At 40.4% G+C, this 22,222-nt stretch overlaps 1 protein-coding gene across 1 annotated transcript in view; it reads right to left on the reverse strand.

The window, feature by feature from the left end:
- Positions 1-2,275: 2,275 nt before the first annotated feature.
- The window catches only part of DNAH14 (dynein axonemal heavy chain 14), a 426,387-nt gene continuing 406,440 nt past the window's right edge, over positions 2,276-22,222 (reverse strand). Inside the window, exons 81-85 of the mRNA XM_037805786.1 lie at positions 12,943-13,055; positions 12,134-12,273; positions 8,413-8,576; positions 2,958-3,104; positions 2,276-2,619 (exon numbers count right to left, since the gene is read on the reverse strand). Of these exons, the coding sequence (XP_037661714.1) occupies positions 2,407-2,619; positions 2,958-3,104; positions 8,413-8,576; positions 12,134-12,273; positions 12,943-13,055 (777 nt within the window). The 3' untranslated portion in view covers positions 2,276-2,406. The remainder of the gene's footprint in view (positions 2,620-2,957; positions 3,105-8,412; positions 8,577-12,133; positions 12,274-12,942; positions 13,056-22,222) is intronic.

A 22,222-nucleotide genomic window follows, 5' to 3' on the forward strand; every position in this document is an offset into this window, starting at 1 on the left:
TCAGAAACTCAGCAAATGAATGGATCAAATAAGATCTCATCTTGTATCTTTTGTTAAAATCCTGTATTTTGTCATTTTATTATTGGTTCCTAAATGACAGGGACTGGATCTTTATCAGTCTTTTCTACAGCTTTGTGGTAGCTAGGTTCTTACTATGTTGTCCTGATGATGCTACTTTCGGACAGTCCTATTTCCTAGACATAAAAGTGAGTAGATGTCTGTTCATGGCTGTTAGAGTCAGGTTCTGGGTATAAGTCCCTCCTTCCCACCTTACTACAGAGAGAATGGACTGTTAGATCTTCTATTTGTGTACACATGGATACATTTTTTGCCGATGGACCCACTGCTGAGGTAAAGTGACGAGGAATGTGGCTTTGAGTCCCAGCCCTGCTCCTCCTCAGAAGTGTGAGCATGAGCTAGTTATTTAATCTCTCTGAGCACCAGTTTCCTCATTTGTAAAATCGGGTGATATGACCACATAGTACAGGGATGGTCTGAGGATTATATGGGAATTCTTATTAGCGCTCAACAGTAATGGTAGCTATTATTAATAGAGTAAAACTAATAAAATTTTTTTTATTAAATTCCGTTTTATTGAAATACATTCACACACCATACAATCATCCATGATATACAATCCACTGTCCACAGTATGATAACATAGTTATGCGTTCATCACCACAATCTATCTCTGAACATCTTCCTTACATCAGAAAGAACCAGAACAAGAATACAAAATAAAAGTGAGAAAAAACACCCAAATCATCCCCCCATCCCACCCCATTTGTCCTTTAGTTTTTATCCCCATTCCTCCACTCATCCATACACTAGATAAGGGGGGTGTGATCCACAAGGTCTTCACAATCACACTGTCACCCCTTGTAATCCACATTATTATATAATTGTCTTCAGGAGTCCAGACTGCTGGGTTGGAGTTTGGTAGTTTCAGGTATTTACTTCTAGCTATTCCAATACATTAAAGCCTAAGAGGTGTTATCTATATAGTGCATAAGAATGTCCACCAGAGTGACCTGTCAACTCCATTTGGAATCTCTCAGCCACTGAAACTATTTCGTCTCATTTTGCATCCCCCTTTTGGTCAAGAAGATACTCTCAGTCCCACGATGCCGGGTCCGCATTCATCCCCGGGAGTCATACTCTGCGTTGCCAGGGAGATTTACACCCCTGGGAGTCGGGTCCCACGTAGGGGGGAGGGCAGCAAGTTCACCTGTCGAGATGGCTCAGTTAGAGAGAGAGAGGGCCACATCTGAGCAACAAAGAGGTACTTGGGGGAGACTCTTAGGCACCATTACATACAACTTTAGACTCTCCTTTGTGGTAATGAGCTTCATAAGGGCAAGTCCCATGCTCGAGGGCTCAGCACATCAAACCTCCAGTTCCAATGTTTGTGACGACATACGCTAGGGGATCAGCATCTCAAAGTTTAGAGATAGGCCTTACAATTCAGGGATAGAGTTAACTGCTGTAAGCGCTTACAATCTAGGGACTATTACAATTATTGTGTCCACGTTAGGCTATGTTCTAAGTTTCAATTCTGAGTTTACACATTGTAGTTAGTCCATATTGGTGAGGCATCATCCCTCTCACCATGTTTTCTCCAACACTTTTAATCCTATATATATATATTCCTACAATTTTATAGAGTTATATTCACATACCATACATTTATCCACAGTGTACAATCAGTTGTTCATGGTATCATCATAAAGTTGTACATTTATCACCACAATCAGCATTTGAACATACTGAAAAACTAATAAAATTTTGCCTACAGAAACACATTTCAATCTTAATCCAATTTACTGAATCCTTAGGATTCGGTAGGAAGAGAGGTCTAGTGAATTTGGGACAAGACATTAAAAGATTGATGCTCAGCCCTGCATTTTTAAATTTATTTTTTTATTTAAGGGAAGAAGATCCCATTCCTTTGTCTCAGAAGTCTGCAGTAAACAGCAATGTAGTGTTTTGTATTTATTCAGAGAGGCCAGAAAGTATTCCAAAGAATTACACTACTATGTATATTTTGTTTTATGTAACTGCAGTAGTCACTCTTTGGAGTCAGAGATTGATAAAAACTTCCCTTGATACCATGCCAAGTACCATGGTTTTTACTTTTAGAAAAATCAAACCTCCTACATTCCAGGTTATGCTGAACAAGACTATATAAACACTGCATGTCAGGTTTTATCTGCTTAGAATAAAAAGCAGTTGAAAGATTCCTCTAGATGTCAAGAGTTTTCACTTACAGATGGGAGAAAGACTGAACCTGTCCAGTCTGGCTGAACATGAATGTTTTATGAAGGGTGTTCACAACACGGGAATGTCTTGAATCATTTAAATATGGTAGAGTCAAAAATAAAACGGTTTGGTATAGAAGTTTATTTTTCATTCATTTATCTCACACAGCAGTGCAACCCGCATTGTGATCCAATGACTAGGAGGTTTCTTTGTTGATAAATACACTGATGTTAAAAAGTTTGTGGATAAGCCAGTAGTTGTCGAGATTCCGGACCTCTCAGGTGTTTGGTAAACTGGGCATTCAAATGTATAGAGCTTTGAATCTGTCTGAGTAGAAGTAGCTGGTTTTTCAGTAGAAATCTTAAAAAAAAAAATCCAATAGTCAAATTTCATAGTTCAGACAAACTAGTTCACATTTGCTATATGCTAAATTTGGGGGGTTTGCTATGAAGTAAAAACATCTAAAATTAAGTGGTTAATGTTATGCATAGGGAAATTATATCTGTAGAATTTAATTTTAAAGAGTGATTATGTTACATATTCTTGAGAAATAGCATTTGATGTTAATATAGCATTTATTTTAGATTTCAGCAATATTTTGGGATATTTTAAAAGTTTGCTATCTTAACTATATCATCAAATTTCCCTTTTGAAATCATATGGAATGGGGACTTAGCGATAAACAGTTGGGTTGTTACCTTTGTTGGCACAAAGTGTATTTCAGGAAAATCACAACAAATCTCAAAAGGCAGTGAGTCGTCTAGTATTTTTTTTTCATGATTCCACCTTGCCCCCTCCATGAATAAACCAAAAATGTGGACTCCATTATGCAAGGGTGCTGTGCCCTAAGATCAAAGAAAGGTAGTGTGAGTGGTTCCCCGGGCGGATGCTTGAGTGGAAGCACAGGCCTCACTGGAGGCTCCGTCGAGAGGCAGATGCCACCTTCCATCCCCGGCCTGGTTCTAAGATGAATTAATTCTTTTCCTTCTCTGAGCTCTTAAATTTATAGGCTTTGATCTATATATGATGATCCTGTATTGATTAATATTTCAAACACAGTAAAACTGCAGATTCCTAGGATTATAATCCCGTAGCCCAGCTTTTTAGGAAAGAACAAGAACAGACCCAAAAGCAGTCAGAATGCACTGTGTTCAAATTTGTCATTTTCTACTTCTACCATTGCAGCTACAATTACTCATTGAGGCTCTGGAAATTTAAAAAGGCTGGGAAAGGTTCTATATCATATCTTTCAATGATATGAAATGACTTAAATAATAGTTTATACGAGTTCTGTTAAGTAGAAAATTTGGTTGCCCGAAGTTCCCATTCTACCTGACTCAGGCTGTGCCCGGGGAAGGCTTGTAAAGGAACGTGCTCTCCTGCAGGTGTGCTGTGGGGATGGTCAGCTGAGCCCTGTGCCCCGCAAGGAGGACTCTGCCTTTTCTGATGGACAGGCCCCCCCCCCCCAAGGAAGAAGGGGTGGGCACAGGCCGTCCCGAGCACGAGCGAGCCCTCAGGTCCTTGAGTCAGCTTGGTCCTCTGCCGGCTCTGGCATCTTCTCTGGCCCCAGCTTGTTTACATGTGGGCCGTGGTGGGCTTGGTGACGCTGTGCTCTCCACACTGTGGAACATTCCTGTACCTGGAGGGGCAAACTGAACTCAGAAAGCACCTTCTATTTTAGTTTATTTTAAAAAAGACTTTTTACCAGGGATTGCTTTGCATAATGACTTCTGCTTCTCTTCCCCTTTTACCTTTTTATGTAACTCTAAAATTTCATATCATGCATTTGCTCTAGTGTTGTCTTTTCAGATAAATCCTGGAAGAGGTCGATTCAACACATTTGACCCTGTGACTTCCATTTATACTTGACTTGTACAACTTGGCCATGGCATACATGGGTCTTTCCTCTGAAAAACTAATTGTAGGCTATTTATAAGCAGCACGTTTTCGAGTGATTTAACTCGGTAAAGAGCCACTCGTGATATAAAGCAGAAATGGCCAAGAATATCTGATAGGGAGGTTATAGACAAGGCTCAAGGCAAAAGGCAAAGTTGGGAGGTCAGAGACTATTCTCTCCCTCTGTGAGGCATAAGAAAAGGACCTGGCTCACATCTCCCTCTCTGCAGCCTCTTCTGTCTAATGAGCCATATTAGGAAGACATTAGGATATGGGCTGGAAAATCAAGTCAGACTTGGGTTCAAATATTTTGATCTGAGCTCTGCCACCCACTCTGTTTGAACCTCAGTTTCCTGACCCTTAAAAGGATAACAGTTTGTAAGGATTAAATAATGTATGTAAAGAACTTAGCATAGTATCTGGCACCTAGCAAACACTCAGTAAATGTTGGCTAGTAAAGTATCAGTGCCTTCATTACCAGATAGATTGTGATCTTCTGGAAGGCAGGAGCCTTGTTTTGTTCATCCTGATATTCCCAGTACCTTGCACAGTTCATTCATAAAAAATGAATGAAAAAACAAATAATTAATTAAATCTCAAATTTAGAACACAGCTGAAATCATCTAGTCCAAACACCCACATCATGTTTTAAGTTTCTTCCACTCCAGGATCCTTGCAGAGAATAGTAGGGCCAGGACTCGACCAAGAGGCTAAACAGAGCATGAGTGTTGGTCTCCTCCTCTCACTCCAAATCCCAGAATAACAGAACTGGTATTTTAAAAAGAATAAATTCATAAAAGCACTAGAAAAAGGAACCATCCCCAAGGAACCAGAAATGATGGGCTCCCCAAAAGACATCGCTTGTCTTTAAAAATGGCTTAACATTTGCATAATAGCAAGAATAAAAGTACACGTTTATCACATTTCATTTTTTTATAAAACTGGTAGGATTTTGGTCAGTTTGCAACAAATTATATATATGTACATACATAAAAATGTAGGGAAAATTGCATTTTTCTATATAAAAACAGGTTTTCTATTTATTGCTAGCACATAGAAAAACAACTGATTTTTGTATATTTACTTTGTATTCAACAAACTTGCTAAATAAATTCACTTATTTCCATTAGTTTAATCTCTAGATTATTTTGGAGTTTCTATGTACACAATCACAATGTCAGCAAATAGCAATAGTTTTTATTTTTCTTTCTAATCTTCGTACCTATTATTTCTTGTTCATGCCTTATAGCAATAACTAGGACCTCTAGTTCAGTGTTCAATAGAATTGTTGATAACGGACATGTTTGTCTTTCTCCTAAAACTTAGGATAAAAACACTTAATATTTCTTCATTAAGGATTATGTCAAATGAGAACTTTTTAAAGACCCAAATACATATTAGTGATTGGAAGTCAATGTAGTTAACGTACAAACTCTCCAAAACTTGATCTATAGACTCAATGGAATTAGAATAAAATTCCAAGGTGTGTTTTTTTGGGGGTGGTGGTGGTGATGTTATTAGAAAGTGACAAGCTGATTCTAAAATTTATACAGAAATGAAAGGGCCAAGAATAGTTTAAAAATTTTTAAAGAAAAGCATAGTAGGAGGACTATACTACCAGATATTAAGACTTAATTTAAATCTACAATAATTAAAATGGTTGATGCTGGTACAAAGATAGACGAATAGACCAATGGAACAGAACAGAGATTCCAGAAACAGGCCCAGGCATGCACAATCATGTGATCTCTGACAGAGGTGAAGTGGAGTAAGGATGGTCATTTCAATAAAAAGGAAATGGTGCTAAGTCAGCTGGATACCCATATGGAAAAAAATGAACTTTGACCCCACCTCATGTCATACACAGATTCAATTCTCTGTGGATCATAGACCTAATTGTGAAAACAGTACAGCTTCTAGAAGATAACACGGGCAGATATTTTCATGACCTCAGAATAGGCAAAGATTTCTTAAACAGGATACAAAAAGCATGAACTATAAAAGAAAGATGGATAAATTGACTTCATGAAAACATAGAATTTTTGTTTATCAAAAGGCACCATTAAGAAAGTAAAAAGTCAAGACATATACTGGGAGAAGATAATTTCAATACATATATCTGATGAGGACTTGTATTCAGAATATATGAAGAACTTCTATAAATCAATAAGAAAAAGACAATCCAATTCAAAAGTGGGCAAAAGACTTGAACAGGAACGTCACAAGAGAGGATATCCAAATGTCAATAAGCATATAAAAAGGTGCGCTCAACTTCATTAGTCATCAAGAAAATGCAAATTAAAATCACAAAGAGCTAACACTACACACCCACCAGAATGACTAAAATTAAAAGACTGATAATACCAAGTACTGATAAGTTTGTGGCGCAATCTTATACATTACTGGTGGGTGTGTAAATTGGTAGAACCAAATTGAAAAACCATTTGGCATTATCTACATCAAAGCTAAACATGCCTATCTGTGATATACTCAATTTAATTCCCAGATATATATCCAAGAGAAACGGGTATTTATGTCCACCATAACATATATACAATGATGTTCAAAGCAGCTTTAATCCTAATCTCCCCAAGGAGAAAAAAGCCAAATATCTATCAGCAGAATAGACAAATCATGGTACATTAATACAATTGGAGCAGTGCACAACAATGAAAAAGAAAAAACAATTGCTATATGCAAAACAAGGATTAATCTCACAGACATAATTTTGAACAGAAGTCAGGCACAAGAGAGTATCGGCTGCATAATTTATAGGAAGTTCAAGATAGTAGAAAGTAAACTAGGATGATAATATCTGCAATAGGGATTACTTCTGAGGGGGGATTAACCAGGAGGGGATATAGGGAGCCTTCTGGAGTGCTGACAAGTTTGTATGGAACTGGGTGGGTGAGTGAAATACTTAAGATTTGTGTCCTTTATGTCTGTTATACCTTAGTGAAAACCAACAAAAAGAAGCTAGTAAAAGAGCAATAAAATCAACCCAAAGAAAGCAGAAGGAATGCAAAAGGTAAAAGCAGAATTGAAAAGAGAGCAAGCAAACAAAACAACATTAAAATTAATTAATAAATTGAACATCTAGTTCGTTTGAAAACGTAAATCAAATTGACAATTGGCAAGTCTGAATTAGGAAAAAAATTAGAAATGAGTTAAGAGGGCTAACTGCAAAGAGTAAGTTGTAGGGCATTAAAAATCCTATTCATGATAGCAGCAATTATGAAACAAGTAGGAAAACAATCACAAAACAGGTAGGAAAACAATCCAACAACAATTTCTAATACCGACATGAAGAAAACAAAACTTAATGAAGTACATAAGAGATCTGAATAAATGAAAAAACAAACTATGTTTTTATATAGTAAAACTAAAAATGGTAACAATTCTCCCTTACATTTATATACAATTTGCTTGCAAGCTGATCAAAATCCTAACAGAGTTATTTTAAAAAATGAAACTTGGTAAGTTTACTCTCAAATTCATCTAGAAGAGAAAAATGTGCAAGTGAAGACGCCTTTAAAAAAGAATGAGGGCTGACTTGCTTTCCCAAGTATCTACGTGTACTTCCCAATTTCTGACACTGTGTGGTACTGGTCCTGGAATAGAAAAATAGATTCCTAGAACTGATTTGACATTTTGCAAAAAACCACCGAGGCCCTTCAAATCAGTGGAAGATGATGGCGAGAGAGTGGCAGGGCTGGGCTTGCCCCGGGGGCTGGCTGCCCGCTCTGTGCTCCCCACTGAGCTGTCTCTGCCCTTGTCAGCGCCGCGTCTGCCGAGTGTGCTGTTGAGAGCCCTTGCAGTTGGGTGGGGGTATCTGCTTGGAAGCTGCCTGGACTCTTTGGACTGGGTGGGTTGCAGGGTGGGCAGGAATTGCAGCCACTGAGCAGCCACGAGGAGAGGTTTGCTCACTGACTGAAATATCATCTTTAAATCCTGACCTCAGTGGCATCTGCCTGCAGTCTTCATTTTGAAATAGGGGATAGTTATACTTTAAGATTCATTAATTTTATTTACTTAAATATCGTATTCATTTCCTTTCTTTGTAATTCTTTCCTCCCTAGAACGAGAGCGAGGAGCTCTGAGGGCTTGTGGACTCGGAGGTGGGCTGTGCCTGGTAAGTCCTGCAACTCTAGTGCCAGGCACAGCGCTAAATAAAGGCCTGTGGAGGGAGCGAGTGAGGGAATGCGCGGATGAAAGAATGAACGGCTATTCTTTCCAATCTTTTAAGTACTCTGTTACCTTAAAAGCTCTCCTGACTATGTGGAGATTCTTTTGGATAACTATGGAGAACTCCTCATCTTTCATGTCAGCGGAGTCAGAAATCACACAGTGGGTAAAAGTGAGGGCGTCCACAGGGATTCCCTGGTGTCTTCCGTAGTCTTGAAGCACAGCAGTAAGGAAGCCTGTGGACAAGACACACCAGCAGGTTGCTCGTGAGGGTGTGTCAGGACAGGGAAGGTGAGGGATGGAAGGGGGATAAGCCCACGCGCCTAGCTCAGGCCTTGGTGACGCGAGCCTGCCCGGCTGCATAAGCATTTAGCGGGGCTCTAAATCCTGGGGGCCCATCTGCCCCTGACCCAGTCATGGCCCGTCATAGTTCCTCATCCTCTTGGCAACACTGAGGGGCCCCAGGGGCGAGTACAAGTGTAGTGATCAGAGTCTCTATCAAAAAATGAACATACGGACGTTGGGAGAAGGAAGCTTTTTCCTCAGGGATTGCTAAGCGCCTCTGACCATTCCTTCCCCTGGCTCTAAGGAGAAGGGCTTTCTCTAGGAGGAAAAATAAAACCAACCATTAGTGGGAAGCAGAGCTGAAATAAGGGGAGGCTGGGAGGGGGCAACACAGAGAAAGACTTGAGCACATGGATCCAACCAGGCGGGAAGCCAGGAGCCCTTGACTTTCTTCCCACTTATGTGAACCTATAACTTGCCCTGTTTGGCTTAAGCAAGTTTGAATTGCATTTCTGTATCTTGTGCTACACTCCAAGATATCTAACACACCTCTTAGCTGCACTCCTTGCCACCAGCTCCTCTTTCCCTTATTTAATCCATTCTGCATAAATTGCCAGATTGGTAACTGCACCCTGCTTCTTGATCGTGTGATGCCACCATTTGGAATCCGCCACGCTGGTGCTCACAGAGTCGTCTCCTCCATTGGGTAATTAAAGCTCACCATGTCCAGCCCCACTCTACCATTTCATACATCTCTGCTACATGAAACATCCACTAAAACAGTGTACCTTCCTGACTCAGTGTCTTTTATCATCAACTTTGGATGTTCTTCCCCAAATTTCCCTATAATCCTTCAGTGTCCAAGAAACCATCTCTATTGGCCCAGCCAGAAGTGACTTGCCCTCTGCTATGCACGCCCTAGAAGGCTGCAGGCAAGCCCTGGGTGTTAATCATCTTTGTGCCGTGGCAGCAACCTGCCACAGTGCCAGCCTCAACTGAGTGTCGGGGAGATGGGCACACCGTCTCCCTCTCTAGCCCAGACCTCTCCTGAGCTCCAGCCCAGTTACTGAGTTACTGCCTCCTGGACAGTTTTATTTAGATGTCTCAAAGCACCTCAAACTCAGCATGACTATCATTTCACTCCTTAACACTTGCTCCTTTCTCTGTGTTTTCTATTTCAGCATCCAGCTAGCTTTCCAAGCTAGAACCCTGGAAGTCATGCTTATCATCCCCTCCCCCACACCCCCATCCTTTCACACAGGAATCCACTTGGTTCTTCTTCCTCAGTGTCCCTCTACTGGATTATTTCTCTCCTACTCTACCACCATCACCCTACTCTGCACCACCGTCGGCTCTTGCCTGGAGAATAAAGCTGCCTCCCAAATGACCTCCTGGGCTCCAGTCTTGCCCTTCTCCAATCCACCCTTGCCTTTCTACCATAATGAAGCCATCGGACCATGACATCCCCTAAAACACTTCGGTGGCTTCTCATTGCTGTAGGATGGAAACAACCCCCTCAGTGTGCCTTACATAGCCCCTTGGGAGCTGGCCCAGGCCCATCTTTCCAGCTTCATCCTATACCATTCTCCCTCTGGGGGTCTTTTTTTTTTTTTTCATTTTTTTTTTAATTCAGTTTTATTGAAATATATTCACAAACCATACAGTCATCCATGGTATACAATCAACTGTTCACAGTATGATCATATAGTTATGCGTTCATCACCACAATCTATTTCTGAACATTTTCCTTACATCAGAAAGAATCAGAATAAGAATAAAAAATAAAAGTGAAAAGAGAATACCCAAACCATCCCCCCATCCCACCCTATTTGTCATTTAGTTTTTACTCCCATTTTTCTACTGATTTTTTTTCAATTTTTTAACTTTGTTTATCAAAAAATTAAAAACAAACAGGCAAACAACAACCAAAAAAACCCCACAACATTTCAAACAAAGCAATGGATTAAGGAAAACAAATAACCTAAAATAACTACTTTGCTTCCAATATGTTCCTACCATACCCCAAGAAAATTAATAAACCATGTCCAAACAGAGGAGTAAGAAAAACAAATAATCTAAAATAGCTACATTGCTTCCAACATGTTCCTACCATACCCCAAGAAAATTAACAACCCCTAAGAAAACAAAGGAATAAGAGAAAAAAAAAACCTAAGATAACTCTATTGCTTCCAACATGATCTTACTATATCCAAGAAAGTTTACAAACCATAATCATTCCTGAGCATTCCCATAACATTGAGATTACCCTCCATAGTTTATCTGTTCTTATTAGATTATCATTCCCCCTCCACTAACTGGTATCTCTAGGTCCTCTGGGTGTCTTTTGCTCTGACTATAATGAACATTTGGTCTTCTAATGTGACTTTCTCTCTCTCTCTCTCACCTCTGGGCCTTTGAATGGATTCTTTCCAACAAGAATGCAATTCCCAGTTTAGTGTAGTGATTAAGCAGGTGAGTTTTCAAGCCAGACAGGCTGAGTTCAAATCCAGCCTCAGTCATTCACTAGTTGTATGACCTTGGGCAGATGACTTAACCTCTCTGTGTCAAAGTTTTCCTCTCTGAAAATAGGGGTAATACTAGTAACAACCTCAGAAGATCATCCTGAGAATGGAATGACTTAATACATGCAAAGTCTCCAGCAGCTCCGACTCCCAGTGAGTGCTATGGAGGTGCTCATTCTCCTCGCCCTCCATCCCCGCTGGGATAAGACCTAACTGGTATTGTGCTTCAAGGTTCATTTTAGAAGTCATTTTCCTTAGTGACCCTCCTTGACCTTTAGTTTAGTTCCTCCTGTTTCCTGTTCCAAAAGTGTTCATTCATTCATACATTCATTCAGAAAACTATTCATTCACTCATTCTTCAAATATTTATCAAGAGCTTTTTTGGGGGGGCTGGGATATAATAGGGAGTAAAAATAGACCTGGTTCCTGTCCTCGTGGTGCTTACAATCTAGCGTTGTCTCTTTATAATCTCCATTACACCCCCCACCACACATGGTAACACATGTTCTTGTCAGATGCCTTTCTTTCCTGCTGGACATTTGTGCTGAGCAGGTGGGGCCTAGGTCCCAGCAAAGAAACACTCATTCATTAATTCTTGCTAAATGAATAAAAGAATGAAAGTGGCTGCTGCACAGAATCAGCTCCTTGGGTAAGGTGTCCATCTCCAGGAGTCCCCTTTTAAAATGTAGTGGCTTCAGGGTGGGGCCCAGCACTGGCCTTTGACATCTAGAATCAAAGGCCTACAGATGACAAGCAAGCTGCCTGCCCAGGCACAGGAGGGGTCTCACAAGGATGGGTCTATTTGGGTGCATGAGGGGGTGAGGGGTGGGGGAGTGTGCATGGGGGAGAGGAGAGACTGTTCTAGTGCATGCATGATGCTAAGGCCTGGGCACCCTGAAGGAGGGGAAGGGAAAGTGGTGGCACAAGGAGAATGGAGGACAAATTGGCTGGGCCAAGTGGGGGCTGATCCTGGTTGGAACGCTCACCTTGTGGAAAGAAGAAGGCCGGGAGCCAATATCTCGCAGGAAATCCTTCAAGGAGGTCACTCTTTGGGTCAGCGGGGTCTTTGGGCTTTTGGCTGGCTGATGGGAAAGACTGCTTCCAAGCCGTAAGAAACCTCATATGCCTGTTGGAAGGTAGATGGCAAGTTGGGGTAGTTAGCGGCATAATAATTACACATCTTCAGATGACCTGGGCAGTTTCCCTCAGTCCCTTCCACTCTCCTCCTTTTCCTCTGACTCTCAATTTCTCCCTTATCCCAGGACCCTTGCCCTGTACTTCAATGGAAACCAGCTATGGTTTTGAATTTTCTGAGGAAAAACAGGAGACCATGGAGCATTGTTACCAACGGATTTGGGGAACAAGGACTGCTGTTATTATAGCAGGGTATCTTCGCTGGGGGAGAAATACACCTAATATAAATAATGGACAATAGATAGAACTATTTTAATAATACAATAATGTCTTTGTTATAATACCTTTAATAATTTGTAACAAAGGCAACTACTGTTCAAAAGATAGAAGTATAAAAAGAAGTGCTATCATCAATTGTAACAAATATTCCACACCATTGCAAGGTGTTGGTAGTGGGGTGGGGTACAGGAATCCCATAATTTATGTGTAATTGTTTTGTAAACTCATAACTTCTCTAATAAAAATAATTTAAAAAAATCCCTTTCTTGATTAATTTACACATTACTGTGAGAAGCCAAAGAGGCAAGTATGTAAAACTATGTTGTAAAGTTTAAGCTCTAACCAAACATATGGAAGAAATATAAAGCGGTTCCATCCATACCGATGATGTATCGCAGTGTAAGCCATTTTGGCCCAGGTGTTGAAGAAATTCAGTCGCTGGATGAGATCATTAATCCAGGAACTCAGGGGCTTACATGACTTGTAGGAGTATTTCTGTTGGGATTTTGAGACAGGCACATCATTTTCCTTTAGATTTGTCTATAGGGTCATTAGGAACATACCTGCAAACTTTGGTAACAGACAATTGCCAGGGAGAAATGACTGGCAGGAGGATGACATTTCCCAACTGAAAGTACATTTGAAAATTATTACAGCATTTTCTTAACAATGCTTTGGCTAAAACACTTGGACAGCAGTTTCCACCCTTGCTGAAGGCTATCATCACTCTGCTCAAATCTTTTAATCGACGCCACCCTCTACCCCATCCCCGTTTCTTCCTTGCTTGCCATATGACTGCATCGTCATATGTCATTATGTAGGAGCTATTTCAGCTTCCTGGCTTCCTATCTACAAAGTGCTAGAAATCCCCATCCATTGTTCACTCTTTCTTCCATGTCAGAGGAAAGCTGAACCCTGTCCCCCGTGCTATGCATCTTGTTGTTGACCACAGTTTGTATTCAGTTTTAAAGATTTATAATCATTGCTCTCTCTTTAACGTCTCTTCCATGTTTACTACATAGATTTTTTTTCTTAAAAAACAAAACAAACAAACAAAAAGCCACATATTTACTGAGATTGTAATTCACGCCCTGGCAGTTCTGGGCCCTGGGCCCCTCCTCCATTTCCCTCTTTTGTAAAGCCAGGCTGTGTCACTGCCCCCCTCCCCACTTCACGCCACTTCCCCTGTTCCCGCCACACAGTTGCTCCCTCTCTCCCCACCTCTCCTGTTTAAATGCACAAACCAGACACTGCCAAGTCAACAAGACAAACTATGATGTGTAATCCCCTATTGGCCAAAGCTCACATCTTAACATGTCCAAGACACTGTGCAACCTCCTAATTGGCAGAAGGCCCCTCCAAGCCGTCTCTCTCTGCTGGTTGGGGCCACCCTGCAGCTTCTCTCAATCAACTTCTCTTTGTTGCCTGCCATTTGGCTTTGTTGCCTGTCTTTCATGCCAGACTTCTTTACACACACCAATATGATTCACCCATTTAAAGTGTAAAATTCAGTGGTGTATGGTATATTCACAGGGTTGTGCAACCAACACACAGCAACTTTAGAACAGTTTCCCTATCTCATAAAGAAACTGTGTATCCTTTGGCTCTTATCCCCAATTGTCACTTCCAGTGAGAGGTTTGTCCAAATAACCTAATCTGTCATTACTGCAAAAAGAAACGTATACATTCTCTGTAAACATGTAAATTTTTATACTAATAAAAGATAATAAGGTAAAAACAAAAATGGTACAATAAAATACAACAAAATATAAAATGTAAAATTAAAGCCTCTTTTCTCACCCACAAGACCCTCAAGGCTCCCTCACATCAGATAACCACTGTTAACAGATTTTTTGTGTTTCCTTCCAAATTTCTAATTGGGATTCTTGACTTTAAAGAATAGATGTGTTTGTTTTTTTTTTAATCTTCATTTTATTGAGATATATTCACATATCATGCAGTCATACAAAACAAATCGTACTTTCGATTGTTTACAGTACCATTACATAGTGGTACATTCATCACCCAAATCAATCCCTGGCACCTTCATTAGCACACACACAAAAATAACAAGAATAATAATTAGAGTGAAAAAGAGCAATTGAAGTAAAAAAGAACACTGGGTACCTTTGTCTGTTTGTTTCCTTCCACTATTTTTCTACTCATCCATCCATAAACTAGACAAAGTGGAGTGTGGTCCTTATGGCTTTCCCAATCCCATTGTCACCCCTCATAAGCTACATTTTTATACAACTGTCTTCGAGATTCATGGGTTCTGGGTTGTAGTTTGATAGTTTCAGGTATCCACCACCAGCTACCCCAATTCTTTGGAACCTAAAAAGGGTTGTCTAAAGTGTGCATAAGAGTGCCCACCAGAGTGACCTCTCGGCTCCTTTTGGAATCTCTCTGCCACTGAAGCTTATTTCAGTTCCTTTCACATCGCCCTTTTGGTCAAGAAGATGTTCTCCGTCCCACGATGCCAGGTCTACATTCCTCCCCGGGAGTCGTATTCCACGTTGCCAGGGAGATTCACTCCCCTGGGTGTCTGACCCCACGTAGAGGGGAGGGCAGTGATTTCACCTTTCAAGTTGGCTTAGCTAGAGAGACAGGGCCACATCTGAGCAACAAAGAGGCATTCGGGAGGAGGCTCTTAGGCACAACCATAGGGAGGCCTAGCCTCTCCTTTGCAACAACCGTCTTCCCAAGGGTAAAACCTGTGGTAGAGGGCTCAAGCCATCAAACCACCAGTCCCCTATGTCTGTGGTCATGTTAGCAACCATGGAGGTGGGGTAGGCGAATACCCCTGCATTCTCCACAGGCTCCTCAAGGGGGCACTACATCCTTTTTTTTTCCTTGTGTTTCTTTTTCTTTTTTTTTTTTCTTTTTAACTTTCCCTTCTTTTTTAAATCAACTGTATGAAAAAAAAAGTTAAAAAGAAAACAAACATACAATAAAAGAACATTTCAAAGAGACCATAACAAGGGAGTAAGAAAAAGACAACTAACCTAAGATAACTGCTTAACTTCCAACATGTTCCTACTTTACCCCAAGAAAGTTACCTAATATAGCAACATTTCTGTGAACTTGTTCCTACTATATCCATCAGAAATTAACAGACCATAGTCATTCCTGGGCATCCCCAGAACGTTAAATAGCTTATCTGTTCTTCTTGGATTATTGTTCCCCCTTCCTTAATTGCTCTCTATTGCTAGTTCCCCTACATTCTACCTTATAAACCATTTGTTTTACATTTTTCAAAGTTCACATTAGTGGTAGCATATAATATTTCTCTTTTTGTGCCTGGCTTATTTCGCTCAGCATTATGTCTTCAAGGTTCATCCATGTTGTCATATGTTTCACGAGATCGTTCCTTCTTACTGCCGCATAGTATTCCATTGTGTGTATATACCACATTTTATTTATCCACTCATCTGTTGAAGGACATTTGGGTTGTTTCCATCTCTTGGCAATTGTGAATAATGCTGCTATGAACATTGGCGTGCAGATATCTGTTCGTGTCACTGCTTTCCGATCTTCCGGGTATATACCGAGAAGTGCAATCGCTGGATCGAATGGTATCTCTGTATCTAGTTTTCTAAGGAACTGCCAGACTGACTTCCAGAGTGGCTGAACCATTATACAGTCCCACCAACAGTGAATAAGAGTTCCAATTTCTCCACATCCCCTCCAGCATTTGTAGTTTCCTGTTTGTTTAATGGCAGCCATTCTAACCGGTGTTAGATGGTATCTCATTGTGGTCTTAATTTGCATCTCTCTAATAGCTAGTGAAGCTGAACATTTTTTCATGTGTTTCTTGGCCATTTGTATTTCCTCTTCAGAGAACTGTCTTTTCATATCTTTTGCCAATTTTATAATTGGGCCGACTGTACTATTGTCATTGAATTGTAGGATTTCTTTATATATGCAAGATATCAGTCTTTTGTCAGATACATGGTTTCCAAAAATTTTTTCCCATTGAGTTGGCTGCCTCTTTACCTTTTTGAGAAATTCCTTTGAGGTGCAGAAACTTCTAAGCTTGAGGAGTTCCCATTTATCTATTTTCTCTTTTGTTGCTTGTGCTTTGGGTGTAAAGTCTAGGAAGTGGCCGCCTAATACAAGCTCTTGAAGATGTTTTCCTACATTATCTTCTAGGAGTTTTATGGTACTTTCTCTTATATTGAGATCTTTGGTCCATTTTGAGTTAATTTTTGTGTAGGGGATGAGGTAGGGGTCCTCTTTCATTCTTTTGGATATGGATATCCAACTCTCCCAGCCCCATTTGTTGAAAAGACCATTATGACTCAGTTCAGTGACTTTGGGGGCCTTATCAAAGATCAGTCAGCCATAGATCTGAGGGTCTATCTCCGAATTCTCAATTCGATTCCATTGATCTATATGTCTATCTTTGTGCCAGTACCATGCTGTTTTGGCAACTGTGGCTTTATAATAAGCTTCAAAGTCAGGGAGTGTAAGTCCTCCCACTTCGTTTTTCTTTTTTAGAGTGTCTTTAGCAATTCAAGGCATCTTCCCTTTCCAAATAAATTTGATAACTAGCTTTTCCAAGTCTGCAAAGTAGGTTGTTGGAATTTTGATTGGGATTGCATTGAATCTGTAGATGAGTTTCGGTAGAATTGACATCTTAATGACATTTAGCCTTCCTATCCATGAACATGGAATATTTTTCCATCTTTTAAGGTCCCCTTCTATTTCTTTTAGTAGAGTTATGTAGTTTTCTTTGTATAGGTCTTTTACATCTTTGGTTAAGTTTATTCCTAGGCACTTGATTTTTTTAGTTGCTATTGAAAATGGTATCTTTTTCTTGAGTGTCTCTTCAGTTTGTTCATTTCTAGCATATAGAAACATTACTGACTTATGTGCATTAACCTTGTATCCCGCTACTTTGCTAAATTTGTTTATTAGCTCTAGTAGCTGTATCGTCGATTTCTCAGGGTTTTCTAGATATAAGATCATATCATCTGCAAACAATGACAGTTTTACTTCTTCTTTTCCAATTTGGATGCCTTTTATTTCTTTGTCTTGCCGGATTGCCCTGGCTAGCACTTCCAGCACAATGTTGAATAACAGTGGTGACAGCGGGCATCCTTGTCTTGTTCCTGATCTTAGAGGGAAGGCTTTCAGTCTCTCACCATTGAGTACTATGCTGGCTGTGGGTTTTTCATATATGCTCTTTATCATGTTGAGGAAGTTTCCTTCAATTCCTACCTTTTCAAGTGTTTTTATCAAAAACGGATGTTGGATTTCGTCAAATGCTTTTTCAGCATCTATTGAGATGATCAATTGATTTTTCCCTTTTGACTTGTTAATGTGTTGTAATACATTGATTGATTTTCTTATGTTGAACCATCCTTGCATGCCTGGAATGAACCCCACTTGGTCATGGTGTATGATTTTTTTAATGTGTCTTTGGATTCGATTTGCAAGTATTTTGTTGAGGATTTTTGCATCTATATTCATTAGGGAGATTGGCCGGTAGTTTTCGTTTTTTGTAGCATCTTTGCCTGGTTTTGGTATTAGATTGATGTTAGCTTCATAGAATGAGTTAGGTAGTGTTCCATTTTCTTCAATGTTTTGAAAGAGTTTGAGTAAGATTGGTGTCAGTTCTTTCTGGAAACTTTGGTAGAATTCCCCTGTGAAGCCATCTGGCCCTGGGCATTTATTTGTGGGAAGATTTTTGATGACTGATTGGATCTCTTTGCTTGTGATGGGTTGATTGAGGTCTTCTATTTCTACTCTGGTCAGTCTAGGTTGTTCATATGTTTCCAGGAAATTGTCCATTTCCTCTACATTATCCAGTTTGTTGCCATACAGTTGTTCATAGTATCCTCTTATAATTTTTTTAATTTCTTCAGGACTGCAGTTATGTCACCTTTTTCATTCATTATTTTGTTTATATGGGTCTTCTCTCTTTTTGATTTTGTCAGTCTAGCTAGGGGCTTGTCAATCTTGTTGATCTTCTCAAAGAACCAACTTTTGGTGATATTTATCCTCTCTATTGTTTTTTTGTTCTCTATGTCATTTATTTCTGCTTTAATCCTTGTTATTTTTTTTCTTCTACTTGGTTTAGGATTGGTTTGCTGTTCATTTTCTAGCTTCTTCAGTTGATCCATTAGTTCTTTGAATTTGGCTCTTTCTTCCTTTTTAACATATGCGTTTAGTGCTATAAATTTCCCCCTCAGCACTGCTTTTGCTGCATCCCATAGGTTTTGGTATGTTGTGTTCTCATTTTCATTCGTCTCTATATATTTAGCAATTTCTCTTGCTATTTCTTCTTTAACCCACTGATTGTTTAGGAGTGTGTTGTTTAACCTCCAGGTATTTGTGAATTTTCTAAGTCTCTGACGGTTATTGACTTCTAATTGTATTCCATTGTGGTCAGAGAATGTGCTTTGAATAATTTCAATCTTTTTAAATTTATTGAGGCTTGTTTTATGTCCCAGCATATGATCTATTCTGGAGAAAGTTCCATGAGCACTAGAAAAGTATGTGTATCCTGGTGATTTGGGATGTAATGTCCTGTATATGTCTGTTAAATCTAATTCATTTATCAGATTGTTTAGGTTTTCAATTTCCTTATTGGTCTTCTGTCTGGTTGATCTATCTATAGGAGAGAGTGATGTGTTGAAGTCTCCCACAATTATTGTGGAAACATCAATTGCTTCCTTTAGTTTTGCCAGTGTTTCTCTCATGTATTTTGTGGCACCTTGATTGGGTGCATAGACGTTTACGATTGTTATTTCTTCTTGCTGAATTGCCCCTTTTATTAGTACGTAGTGGCCTTCTTTGTCTCTCAAAACATCCCTGCATTTGAAGTCTATTTTATCTGAGATTAATAGCTACACCTGCTTTCTTTTGGCTGTAGCTTGCATGAAATATTTTTTTCCATCCTTTCACTTTCAGTTTCTTTGTGTCCCTGTGTCTAAGATGAGTCTCTTGTATGCAACATATTGATGGTTCATTTTTTTTGATCCATTCTGCGAATCTATATCTTTTAATTGGGGAGTTTAATCCATTTACATTCAACGTTATAACCGTGAAGGCATTTCTTGAATCAGCCATCTTATCCTTTGGTTTATGTTTGTCATATTTTTCCCCTCTGTCTATTAATATCCTTTATTGTACCCATACCGAATCTCTTTAGTACTGAACCTTTCTCCAAGTCTCTCTGTCCTTTCTTTGTTTCTCTGTCTGTAGGGCTCCCTTTAGTATCTCCAGAAGGGCAGGTCTCTTGTTAGCAAATTCTCTCAGCATTTGTTTGTCTGTGAAAAATTTAAGCTCTCCCTCAAATTTGAAGGAGAGCTTTGCTGGATAAAGTATTCTTGGCTGGAAATTTTTCTCACTCAGAATTTTAAATATATCGTGCCACTGCCTTCTTGCCTCCATGGTGGCTGCTGAGTAGTCACTACTTAGTCTTATGCTGTTTCCTTTGTATGTGGTGAATTGCTTTTCTCTTGCTGCTTTCAGAACTTGCTCCTTCTCTTCTGTGTTTGACAGTGTGATCAGTATATGTCTCGGAGTGGGTTTATTTGGATTTATTCTATTTGGGGTTCGCTGAGCATTTATGATTTGTGTATTTATGTTGTTTAGAAGATTTGGGAAGTTTTCCCCAACAATTTCTTTGAATACTCTTCCTAGACCTTTACCCTTTTCTTCCCCTTCTGGTACACCAATGAGTCTTATATTTGGACGTTTCATATTATCTATCATATCCCTGAGGTCCATTTCGATTTTTTCAATTTTTTTCCCCATTCTTTCTTTTATGCTTTCATTTTCCATTCTGTCATTTTCGAGGTCACTGATTCGTTGTTCAACTTCCTCTAGTCTTGTACTATGAGTGTTCAGAATCTTTTTAATTTGGTCAACAGTTTCTTTAATTTCCATAAGATCATCCATGTTTTTATTTAGTCTTGCAATGTCTTCTTTATGCTCTTCTAGGGTCTTCTTGATTTCCTTTGTCTCCCGTACTATGGTCTCATTGTTCATCTTTAGTTCTTTGAGTAGCTGCTCTAGGTGCTGTGTCTCTTCTGATCTTCTGATTTGGGTGCTTGGGCTTGGGTTATACATATCGTCTGTTTTTTTCATATGCTTTATAATTTTCTGTTGTTTTTGGCCTCGTGGCATTTGCTGAACTTGATAGGGTTCTTTTAGGATTTGTAGACCAATTGAAGTCCTTATCTCTAATTTATCAGATCTACAGCTTTGTGGAGTACACTTTCTCTAACTAACCAGCAGGTGGCGTCCACGAGCCACCTGTTCTCCACAAGCCAGTTCTCCCCTGCTTAGCCTTTTTGGTGAGTGGGGGAGTGAGTCTTGTAGGGTCCAATTGGTGTACCAAGCTTGCGTGTGTAGTTGGTGTTGCCTGCCCTGTATATGGGGCATGTTTCTGGGCAGTCAGGGAGGGGGGGGTGGCTCTAACAATCAAATCTCCCTGGTGATCCTAGAGTTTTAAGGCTGCTGTAATAGTCTAATCCTTCAGTTCAGTCCTGCCACAGTTTGTCTCTGCCACTGACCCACAAGTCCTTGGTATTGGCGTATGGCTCCTGAGACTTGCAAGTGGGCCCCTCTTCCAGGCCGTGCACCCCCTGGTCCTCTGTTGAGGGATGACTGTGCTATGTCACAGGTGAGTGTCGTCCCCCCAGGGCAGTTCTGGGCTGCTGGGCTGTGTAGGGAGGCTCCCAGTCTGCTGAAATGATGGCTGAATGGGGCTTTGTTAATTCACACTGCTCCACCTTCCCAACTCTGGGACAATCAGCTGAGGTTGCAGGGAAGGCTAATGTCCACGCCCAGTTTTGTGGTGTGTGCCTGTTATTTGAAGCACTTCTGTCACACTGGGTTGTCTGGGGCAGTTCTGGGCTATGGGGCTGGTGATGGGCAGGAGTGTTTCCTGTCCACCAGGATGATGGCTGTGAGCGGACACCCCCCTTTTCTTGGGAAGTTGTGGTGTTTAGTGAATTTTCTCAGCCACTGGATTATTGCGTTTTGTCTCAGAGCTCTCCTAGTTCTGTTCTTGACTTGACCTGCCCAAATTGCAGGTCTTTGAAGCTTTCTGTATTGGGCTTCTTAGAGTAATTGTTTTAGAAAAAGAAAAAAGGATTATAAAAAAAAAAAAAAAGGGCGCTCCTCAGAGATCTAATGGGTTATTGAAATGCTAAGAGACAAAGCAACCAGGGCCATTAAGGAAAGGTCCACAGGGCAGAGAGATCAGCTTTTCTTCGGGATTTGCATATGCGCCTCAGGGCCTGAGCTCGAGGCCTGAGCTCTGCCCTTCCCCCTTCTATGTTCACCAGAACTCCAAAAATCCTCCGCTTTTATTTTGGAGTTTTTCGTGTTGTTTTTTTCTATGCCTGTCTCCTCTCTGCTGGGCTGGCTGCTCTCAGATTCTCTGGTGTCTGGTCTCTGTCTATCTATGGTTGAAGTTTGGATCAGCAGAATGAGTTTCCGATAAGGGCTGCCACTGCAGTTCTCCCTTCTCCTTCCCGGAGCTGACAGCCCCTCCTCCCACGGGACTGAGCCTGGCAGGGAGGGGCGCGGGTCCCCTGGCTGCAAAAACTTACAGATTTCACTGATCTCAGCAGTTCCACGTTTTCATGAGTGTTGTATGAAGTATGCCGAAAGTCAGATTGCTCTGTGGTGTCCAGTCCACG

The sequence above is a fragment of the Choloepus didactylus genome, chromosome 2 (genome assembly GCF_015220235.1).
Source record: "Choloepus didactylus isolate mChoDid1 chromosome 2, mChoDid1.pri, whole genome shotgun sequence".
NCBI lineage: Eukaryota > Metazoa > Chordata > Mammalia > Pilosa > Megalonychidae > Choloepus > Choloepus didactylus.